The sequence below is a fragment of the Sorghum bicolor genome, chromosome 10, assembly GCF_000003195.3.
Source record: "Sorghum bicolor cultivar BTx623 chromosome 10, Sorghum_bicolor_NCBIv3, whole genome shotgun sequence".
NCBI lineage: Eukaryota > Viridiplantae > Streptophyta > Magnoliopsida > Poales > Poaceae > Sorghum > Sorghum bicolor.
Window position 1 is genome coordinate 61,057,779 of NC_012879.2, and position 11,084 is coordinate 61,068,862.

An 11,084-nucleotide genomic window follows, 5' to 3' on the forward strand; every position below is an offset into this window, starting at 1 on the left:
AAACAAGGCCCAAAAGGCTAAACTGAGCAACAGAACGCAAAAAAACCAGACAAACACTAAGGCGTTCCCAAAATTTTGGGTTTTTGACACTGTAGCACTTTCGTTTTTATTTAACAAATATTATTCAATTATGTACTAACTAAGTTCAAAAGATTCATCTCGCGATTTATAGGCAAACTGTGCAATTAGTTTTTGTTTTCATCTATATTTAATGCTCCATACATGTGCCGCAAGATTCGATGTGACGAGAAATCTTGAAATTTTTTGGAAACTAAACAAGACCTAAGCTCTATTACATGGTATATTGGTCGCACTTCCTAGGTCCTCCGAAAGCTGAGCAATTGATTGTGCTGACCCTGATATATTCATCCTCCACTTGATCAAGATCAATGGTGCCTGCCTCCACTAACTGAATTAAACATTGGTAACCATACTCTTAGCATCCTCCCAATCATTGTAAAAACTTTCTTCATTTCACTCCACGGCATTCCTTGAAAACATAACAGAGAACAACGGAAGACACAATATTACAAACCATATATCTCTTGTTAGCAATCCACAAGGAAGCTACAGATTCAAAGTCATCTCCCAACCTCCTATCCAATCATACTGTAAAAGTAGGATAAACATGTTAGCCACACAGCAATAAAAGAACAAACGTGAAATCGACTCCCGTTCATTACAAAAAATACAAGTAGGATCACTAATGTCTTTTCTTTTAGCAAGGTTATCTCTAGTTAGCAATTCCGATAGAAAATGGTGGTCAGTGGCAGCTCAAACAGTACAACAAAATGAAAAAGACAAGTATTCTTGACCAGAGATAAATATACAAAAGGGGCAATAAAACAGAATCATGTAAACACACATAGTGCACGGAGTATTTGCACAACACAACACTGATTTCACTAGTTCACAATCGGTAAAGCAACAAAAGATGTTGATATATAATAATTGGCGTTGCCGATCCGCTGGTAGCAACACTTAAATAAATATATAGAACTAAAGAAAACAGTATCATCGTTGGAGCTTGCTGTACATTCCTTCTAGTTCTATGAAGGGGTATGGAACTGGCGACGAGAACGAGAAGCCAAGCCATCATCAGGCATTACAGTCTATGAAGGGGTCTTCTCTAGAGAGGACACCGTCCATCCAAAATATAAGGGGCAACTCGTTCTGGATCACGAAAGGAAACAGAGCACATCTTGAGGCTCTGTTCTCAATGTTGAGCTGCCTGCAATGGTCTTCAAGCCATTTTGGACTGCAACATCCGTTGACACACAACTTCATGACCTTGAGGATCCTGACTCTCTGAACAAAGAACTTTACGAAATCAACCTGTGGCTTGTGTCCTCTATATGATTGCAGCACGATCATCTTGAGGCTGTGGATAGATGTGTCAGGTGTGAACTACAGCTATATATCCCAAAAGGTGAGTATTAATTTACAAGTGGAAAATTAATGTATGTTTTCTTTAACATGTTATATTATGCCCTGATGTGTTGGGCATAGTGTTTTCGCATTTTAGTGTCTGCATATATATAATTCCAATGAGAATCTAATAAATTGGTACGGTTGACAACAGGGACATACAATATAATTCCTTTTAGCCAAAGACATATATGTTTTGGCATTTTAATGTCTGCATATATATAATTTCAATGAGAATCTAACAAATCGGCACGGTTGACAACGGGACATATAATATAATTCCTTTCAGCCAAAGACATATGTGTTTTGGCATTTTAATGTCTGCATATATATAATTCCAATGAGAATCTAACAAATCGGCACGGTTGACAACGGGACATATAATATAATTCCTTTCAGCCAAAGACATGTGTTTTCGCATTTTAATGTCTGCATATGTGTTTATATGCATCTTTAACTCGTTATCCAACCATTTATCAGGACATATTGGTAGGTGGATCCAAACACATCTTACTAAAAATTAGCTATCTAAAAAATAGAAGCTATTAATTAGCTATTTTTTAGTGGTAATGGATCCAAACAGCCCTTACATTGTAGTTGTAGAGCATCAGTGTGACAAGGATGTTCAATGCCGGTTGATAAAGACCCAATTGAATTTTTTAAGGAAAAGGAAAGAGTTGAAGGGATAATTTTACTTTGTGGATATTTTTCAAATATTTTCAAAGTGAAATACGCAGATCCAACAAGATGATAAAAAGACTACTGACTTCTTGAAAAAATTTGGTTTTCGCTACTGTAGCATTTCCGTTTGTATTTGACAAACATTGTCCAATTATGGACTGACTAAGCTTAAAAGATTCATCTCACAAATTACAGGCAAACTGTGCAATTAGTTTTTGTTTTCGTTTATATTTTAATGCTTCATGCATACGTTAAAACATTCAATGTAATGGAGAATCTTGAAAAATTTTGGATTTTTAGATGAATCTTAATAAGGCCTAAGTTTCTCAGGCCTTGTTTAGTTTGCGAAATTTTTGGGTTTTGCTACTGTAGCACTTTCGTTTTTTTGACAAATATTGTCTAATCATGAACTAATTAGGTTCAAAAGATTCGTCTCGTAAATTATAGGTAAACTGTGCAATTAATTATCTTTTTTTATCTATATTTAGTGCTCCATACATGTGCCGCAAGATTTGATGTGACGGAAAATCTTGAAAAATTTTAAACAAGACCTCAAGCGAGCATATAATAGCAAGTGTACCTACGACGTATATAAGCAAGGCTCCTGACCAAGTGTACCTACGACGTATATATTTTTCTAAGACCTGGTGTTAATTAATGCATTATCTTCTCATAATTCAACCATATAATAGCAAAAGTTTCTGAATTTTACAAACAGGGCATACCGTTTTTTTTGTCTCTAAATTTAGATTTAGGATTGCTTTGTGCGAGTGATTTAATTTGTTTGGTAAGATAGTTTTCTTTCTGGTTCTCGAGTTTCATAAATTTTGTACTGCTGGTAGCTAGGGACTCAGGAATTAAAGGGAGATTATTGAAGAAATTTTTTTGGCATTAGTTGAAGGCAGGTACTTGTACAATAATTCAGAACTATAGGTTTTTTTCCTCTCTTTGTGAAAGCATGGGCTAACTTACAACCACGTATGATTTTTTTTTCGGTCTCTTCTTCTGCTTAATGAAAACGTGCCTGAGGGCACGAGCACGATCGAGAGAACAAAGGAAAGCATGGGCTAATAATGATTTGTGAGTATGAAAGTGATTGAGCTGGCAGAAGAATTGTTGGTCCAATGTATATGTGTGTGGGTTCATAGGAATAGTTGTACGCTCGTGTGTGTATATAAGTTTCTGTGTCTATAACTGAGTTTTGAAAAAAAAAAGGTACGGTCCTCGAAGTGGCTACTAGCTAGCTGTATGAAGATATGCTATAAGTAGTGAACTTGAATTTAATTAAATCTCTTAGCAATTGGCTAAAAAAAACTAAAAAAGGGACACAACAGTCACCGGGTGGTCAACAAGGGAAGGGGAGGGGAATATCCGAGATTCCCTTCCCAGACGAGGCCAGTTCCGGCCCGGTGCAGCCCATCCCATTCCCATACTCCCATCCTGCAGGGAAGACGGGCCCACATCTTGAGAGAGGCGAGAGGAGGAGATTCCGCGGAGATTCGGAGTCGGAGTCCGGAGTCGGAGTCGGAGTCGGAGCGGTGGGGCTGGGGCGCCGTCACCGCCGGCCTTGCCCTTGCCCTTGCCCTTGCCCTTGCCCTTGCCTCGTGGGATGCGTGGGGGCATCTCCTTCCTTCTCCCTCACACCTCCCCCCTCCCCTATTTTGGTCGGTCCTCTCCTCCCTCCCCTTGCGTTCATCATAGCTGACTAGGAGTATATATAGCATTAGGTAGATTGATCGATTCCTCCGTCTTCTTCCTCCCGCGCTGCCCTGCCCTGCCCTGCTGTGGTACGTATCCCTCTTCCCCTCTCTCCTCGTTTCTTGCTTCCTTGCTTGCACGCACCACCATGAATGAATGAATGAATGAATCCAAATCAAGCCTCTTGCCCCCAAACCCAGATTTCCACATCCGTACCCAACCCCACGCGTTTTCATTCAACCAATCCAATCTCTTCCCGGACCCCTCTGCTGCAATCTACCTCTCCTCCCGTGATGGATGGAGGTGGGGGCGGGGTTCCTGCTTTCCTTTCCTTTGGAACAAACAAGTAACTCCTTCCTTCCCGGCGATGGTGGAGACGAAAGCAAAAGAGAAAGGCAGGCAGCGCGCCGCCCTCGCTTTCCATCCCCCACCGCCCACCCGTGCGTGCCCACTCTTTCTTTTTCTTTTCCTCTTCCTTCTCCTACAAATTGCCAAAATCGCCAACTCCGTATGCGTAACCTGTTTTTCTTTTCTTTTCTTTACCACCTCAAGATTACTTGCTCGATGCTTTTTTCTCTCTCTCCTTTCTAAATTCTAATGGCTTGCTCAATGCTTTTTCTTCTTCTAAATTCAGGAAGCTGACACCACTTTGGGAGTTGCTGCCAACTACCGGGCGAGGCTGTCAAATTCTCTACTACAGTAGTATTTGGCAGCCAGCCCGTGACCAATTCCAACTCCACCGGTGGTAAATAAATCATCTACAGCATCAACAGGGATTAGGTAAATCATCTCCCCTAAATCATCTCCCCTCCCTCTTCCTCTTCCTAGTTCTGCCGTATTGTTTGTTGACCATGACAAAGACGTCTGCACCACAGCACACATGATTCTTCGCCCCCATTCTTGGGGTCAAATATGCCACACATAAATAATATGGCAGACAGACTTGTTCCAACTCCCAGTTGGCTATACTACACATGATTCTTCATCTTTTCTTCCAAAAAAGAAAGAAAGAAAGAAAGAAAAATCAAGTCAATTCAGTTTATGCAAACCGCGTGTTAGCACAGGCACATCTAACTCCCCTCCTTCCTGTGAAGCAGGGCACGCTGCGGAGATATAATAAATAACGTGCACAAGTTTCCTCCTTTGTCACAAGAGTACCATTCCTGCTGAGAGGTTTGGCTGCGCGCTCCCCCACGATGGCTTCCTTCTCGGGACACCTCCACCGCCCCCTCTCTGCCATGGCCGTCGCTGCCTTCGCCGCCGTCTCCTCCCACGAGCTTCCTGACAAGCTGTCCCACCACAGGCTCTCTGATGCAAGCACGAGCACAGACACGCTTGCGTCGCTTCCGTCAACCAGGGCAGATGCTCCAGCAGCAGCAGCAGCGCCTTCGGCCTCTGCCCTTTCTGGCACGCAGCTGCTGCCACGCGACCTCCACAGCTTGCGTCTGCTGAAGGCGCCCTTCGCGTCTCTTCCGGTTATGCAGACAGTTTATCAATATGCTAACTTTCCCAAGACCTCAGGACAAACAGATGTGATGCCTGTGATTCCTTCCTCGCCATCCGATGTGCTATACCGCTGGCATCTGCCAGACCCCAGGGTCTGTGCTGAGTTCCCTGACAAGTCTCAGACGGTCGTGGTCCTTCTTGGGTGGCTGGGCTCAAGACAGAAACATCTCAAGAGATATGCCGATTGGTACACCTCAAGGGGCTTCCATGTCATCACCTTCACCCTCCCGATGTCTGACATTGTCAGTTACAACCTTGGAGGCAAGGCTGAGAAGAATGTTGAGATGCTATCCGAACATCTTGCTGACTGGGTCAGGGAGGAGAGTGGGAAGAAGATTATTTTCCACACCTTCAGTAATACTGGTTGGCTTTGGTACGATACTCATTCTCCTGAATTTCGTTCATCAATAATGAGCTCTCATCATGATTTTTAATGCTTAATTTCTTCATTATTTTAACATTGCAGCTATGGCGTAATTCTAGAGAATTTGCAACAGCAGGATCCTTCAGCAGTGGACAGAATTAAAGCTTGTGTAGTAGACTCAGCACCTGTTGCTGCACCTGATCCTCAGGTACAAATTTTACCTAGACTCATTTAGTTCTTTCCTAGTATGATCAACAGGAGCTTTCCAGTTGATTTCACTTTGTGATTCTTGGAGCTTTATTCAGAACTTGTCATCTGCATTCCTCAGGTCCCATCTGGATTGCATTTGTGTGGCAGACAAAAGTTCCATCATTCTTTTTTTTTCTTCTTTCATTCACTCGTGCTAGTATCTAGTCATTTGCTTTCTTTATCATGTTCGCTGTAGATTAACAAATCTGTTTGTGCTGTTTTCTGAATTCAGGTTTGGGCTTTGGGCTTCTCAGCTGCCCTCATGAAAAAACGCAGTGTCACCACAAAGGGACTGGGTTCAGATGATTCAAGGTCTGATGTCCTAGTTGTGGAGTCTAACAAGGAGCCCAAGCTGGGAGAGGCGGTTCTACTGTCAGCTTTGGAGAGTTTCTTTGACGTTGTTTTGAACTATCCAAAGATCAACAGGTACACATCATGCCCACATCTGACGCAAACCATTGGGTTTTATCTTTAATCCCTTAAGTAGGGATGGGGACATCTGTGACCTCTCACTAACTGCTCACCTCATGAAAGTTAAATAATTAAATTTCTGAATGCTGTACAGTCACGTCATCGTCCACCATACCATGACATATCTATGTGGTAGTTGACATTGCGTCAAGAGTAAAGTATACATGCGTGTGGTTCACAAAGCAACAAGATGACCTTATAACTGTTGAGCTCATCAGCATGTTGGTGTCCTTTTTAACAGGAGGTTATCTGACGTGATGGAGCTTTTGTCTTCTAAGCAACCAAAGTGCCCCCAACTGTACATATACAGCTCCGCCGACAGGGTGATCCCAGCGAAATCAGTGGAGGCATTCATCGAGGGTCAGCGGAAAGCTGGGCACGAGGTGAGGGCTTGCGACTTCGTGTCATCGCCCCATGTGGACCATTACCGGAGCAATCCTGGGCTGTATACTTCTCAGCTGGGCAACTTCTTAGAGGAATGTGTGCTTGCCAATGATAGTGAGGGTGCTTGCGCATCATGATTATCATGTTGCTGCGGCAAATACAAAATGATCAGTTGTTTCCTTTTATTTGTCCCTTTTCTTGAATTGGAATGCACCAGGGCTATATACGTGGGTTATACCAGGAAAATCCTGACCTTTTTTTTTTTCTCTCCCCTTTGTTTTCTGTCTTTGTGGCTGACCTTTCTATTCCCCGTCTTCTTGTTTTTACTGTCTTTGTGAGTGGAGTTTGGGCGCGCAACTGTAAAAATGTTGAGGAGAAATAACCAAAAGAAACGAGAGGAAATTCTTTTTTATCGATTAACTGACACACAGGGTGAACTGCATTCTGATTATGTGCTCAATGTGTATGGATTGATTGATGTGCACGATTGTCTGCTGTTTTATTTGTGGTGGTGGTATGGTCAGCAAATCCTGCTTGCTGCACACATACCTTTCTTCTTCTTTTGAAACGAACAGGATCTCTCTCTATTTTGTGGCGTTTCTCACTGAGCCGTCAAATGTAAAATTTTGCCGCAGAAGACTAGAGTTGGTAATCGAACCATATTATGAAGTTGATGAAATCATTAAAACTTAAACTAAACTAGTCGTATGGCATGTAGACTCTTGACTATATAATAGTACGCTGATACGTGGGACTGATAAGTAAATTTGTCGATCTCATGATCTCATCTAAGTAGATGTACTAGTACACTTGAAATACAGTACAGTACGTTTTTAGCACCAGCAGCAACTCTAACAGTTTGCTAAAAGTACTTGGCATTCTAGAATTTTTACAGCCTCCAACAAGTTGGTAAAACTACTTCTTGACAAAATTTTCCCTTCGCTTGGCAAGTATGTCAAGTCCTCCAACGCTTGGCATCATGTGTATCCCAATTTGCCTACTAGTTTTGCTAACATGTTGGAGACTCAATTTTATGATTTTGACAAAAATTCTAGAATGTCAAGTTCTTTTGCCAAGCCTAAATAGCAAAATAATGGAGAAGGTCTCTTTTTTCATTTGACATTTGGACTATAGATTTGCATGCCTTGTTTAGTTCCAAAATATTTTGCAAATTGTGAATAGTACCAATTTCGTTTGTATTTGACAAATATTGTTTAATCATGGACTAACTAGGCTCAAAAGATTCGTCTTGTCAATTTCGACCAAAATGTGTAATTAGTTTTTATTTTCGTCTATATTTAATATTTCACGCATACGTCTAAAGATTCGATGTGACGAGGAATCTGAAAAAAATTACAAAATTTTTTTGGAAGTAAACAAGGCCCAAATTAGTTTTAACAAACTGAGAACTCCTAATAATTAGCAACCTGCTGCGGTTGTGTTTGTAGGGCGGGTCCCAGTCGCCTCCCCTTTCGTCTCTTCCTCTGACCCTTCCCTTCCTTCCCTTCCCTTGGTTGATGGCGCCACCGCGTGCCGCCGCCAGCGGGTCAATTCCTCCCGATCCTGACGCAGCAGAGTCGGAGGGCAAGCTGCGGCAAGGTGGAGCAGACGCGATGTGGCTCCAAACCCTCTCCGAGCCCGAGCTCGTAAGGCAACCCCACCGCACCACCGCTCTTGTGAATTTCTGATGGATTCTCGCCCGGTTGCAGCAGCAGTTCCGCTCCCAATCTGAATCTACCTACTATCTACTACTACTAGAGTAGCTACCGAGTAACCAAATGGTGGTTTGTTCAGGATGTGTTGGTGAGCCTGAGGGAGCTGGCCGTCACGCGGGCCACCAACGCCGGCCATCCTGCCCTCGCCGATACCGTCTTCCATCTCCGCGCGCTGCGGGCTCTCGGTACGGTTTTTTTTTTCTTTCTTTCAGAGAAGCCATGGCTGAATTATTGTTTCAGAAAAATATGGTTGGCTGTCAAGAAAAAAGTACGGCTTTCATTGGCTTGTCTTACGCGCCGTACTTTTCTCTTGCCATAGGCTATGTTGTTAATAGATTCATTTGCCATTTTCCCTCCTGCTGCTGCCCAATTTGTTTTGCCTGCTTTTGCTATTGCTGCTGCTACTGTAGCAGCACAGAGATAGAGATTGTTTTACTATGCTGCGACAGATTGTCTTGCCTGCTCCCCCCTTTTTAATCCTAATAACTTTTAAGGATTAGGACATAAAAAAACACAGTTGTGAATTTTGCATTGCTGACACCTGACCTGACCTAATACTACTTGAGCATGCTGTCCAGGGATTGTTTTGGTGGAAGAGTTGAAAGAGCGGCTCAGGCAAAGCTCAGCTAATGCAAACGTCTTGGACAGGCTTGCGTTGCTAAGTGATCCTGAGGCTGAGGTGGTCAGGCCCAGCCAAGATCGTCAGATGCCAGTGCCGAATGGTATCCACAAGAAACGAAAGAAGCAGGTGCAGGATGGGTAAGCATGCATAATGATCACTGCTGCTGTTTGTATAGTCACCTACTGTAGATTAGATACCTACTTTGCTTGATTAGGGGTAGCGACCATCACACAAATCTGTGTAATAATCACTGCTACACTCCATCTTCTCCTTTGTAGTGTTCGAGTGCATAAGCACTGCACGCTGTCACCCCAAATTCAGTGGCTAGTATATATATGCTCGCTAAACCCTACCCCAGCAATTCTGTTCAGTTGGTGTTGAGATGATTATGATCACATATGTTGGCATTCAAATGCAGGTGGGATGGAGAGGGCGCCCCAAGTACGAAGAGACGAAAACCAAGAGAGGAGTAACCAAGTAGAAGCAGCAAACTTTCTTACCGTAGCAGTTGTTTTGACCAATAGGTCGGTCTTGTTTACGCCTTGTTTAGTTCTGAAAAGTGAAAAGTTTTCGGTACTGTAGCATTTTCGTTTGTTTGTGACAAATATTATCCAATCATAGACTAACTAGGATCAAAAGATTCGTCTCGTGATTTACAACTAAACTGTGTAATTAGTTTTTATTTTCGTCTATATTTAATGTTTCATGCATGTGCCACAAGATTCGATGTGACGAAGAATTTTGAAAACTTTTTGGTTTTCAGAGTGAACTAAACAAGGCCTTAAGTTGGAGTAAGAAAAATTTTTGGGTGTCACATCGAATATTTCGTAGGATGTTGAAAAAAGTATTCTGATACTAATAAAAAACTAATTACATAACTCGCTTGGAAACTGCAAGACGAATTTATTAAGCCTAATTAATCCATCATTAGCACATGTAGGTTACTGTAGCACTTATGGCCAATTATGGACTAACTATGTTTAAAAGATTCGTCTCGTGATTTTCAACTAAACTGTGTAATTAGTTTATTTTTTATCTATATTTAATACTCCATACATGTGTTCAAAGATTCGATGTGATGAGTGTTTTTGGGGTGGGAACTAAGGCCTTGTTTAGATTCGAAAAGTTTTTGAATTTTGACATTATAGCACTTTCGTTTTATTAGACAAATATTGTCCAATCATGGAGTAACTAGTCTTAAAAGATTCGTTTCACGATTTACAGACAGATTGTGTAATCTTTTTGTTTTTATCTATATTTAATGCTCCATACATGTGCCGCAAGATTCGATGTGACATGAAATCTTGAAAAAAATTTGGTTTTTAGGTATCTTGAGAGATTTCAAACCCTTTCCATACGCACAGCCAAGATCGTAATAAGTTTAGCAGTCACCATCCATAAGTTACATCCAGTTCACAACATTCCACGGTTACATCGGAGTTTAAACATAGTTATTACAAACCGAGTTTAAAAGGAGCGGAAATATTTCAGTTTCGAAATTACACACACTTAGTTCATTATAGTGCCAGAGTCTAATCATTTCCACAAAAGCAAAAGATGAGGTAGAGCGATCATGCCCTTGGTCTAGTCATCATCTATTGTTGCGTACAAGCAGTTGATACAATAACCATAATATGAACTAAACAAGGCCTAAACAAGGCCCAAGTTTAGAATAGTATCACATTATCTACCCACGTGGGACGCTTGTTATTTATACCCTATATAATCAGCCTATGAAACTCAATACAATATATCTAATATTCCACCAATTCTATTCTATTCTTCTTCGGTATCTTATTCACGGTATCTTAATGATTTGCATGCACTGTTTGTAGTTGATGCCCAATTACATCTGACTTAAACATGTGTACAGAGATTTTTTAATTCAATCTCAAGCACATGTCGCCAATCACAGCAGAACTTTTTTTTTTCCCATCTCAGCAGGCAGGTACAAAGCTCACACATC

The 11,084-nt window shown here is 41.7% G+C and overlaps 2 protein-coding genes across 3 annotated transcripts; both read left to right on the plus strand.

Annotated features, from left to right (window-relative positions):
* On the plus strand, positions 3,602–7,205 carry LOC8066393 (transmembrane protein 53). The gene is made up of 6 exons (XM_002437601.2): positions 3,602–3,896; positions 4,442–4,587; positions 4,905–5,686; positions 5,780–5,885; positions 6,159–6,352; positions 6,639–7,205. Exons 3-6 carry the CDS (start codon positions 5,004–5,006, stop codon positions 6,916–6,918), a joined length of 1,263 nt encoding a protein of 420 aa, XP_002437646.1. The 5' UTR covers positions 3,602–3,896; positions 4,442–4,587; positions 4,905–5,003; the 3' UTR covers positions 6,919–7,205.
* Positions 8,209–9,898, plus strand: LOC8066394. 2 transcript variants are annotated; one of them, XM_021450153.1, is made up of 4 exons: positions 8,209–8,495; positions 8,576–8,681; positions 9,075–9,255; positions 9,537–9,898. In XM_021450153.1, the coding sequence occupies exons 1-4, from the start codon at positions 8,469–8,471 to the stop codon at positions 9,589–9,591; spliced, it is 369 nt and encodes a 122-aa protein (XP_021305828.1). In that variant the 5' UTR covers positions 8,209–8,468; the 3' UTR covers positions 9,592–9,898. The 2 variants fall into 2 exon arrangements, with proteins under 2 accessions (XP_021305828.1, XP_002437647.1); XM_002437602.2 differs by having other exon boundaries at positions 8,210–8,427.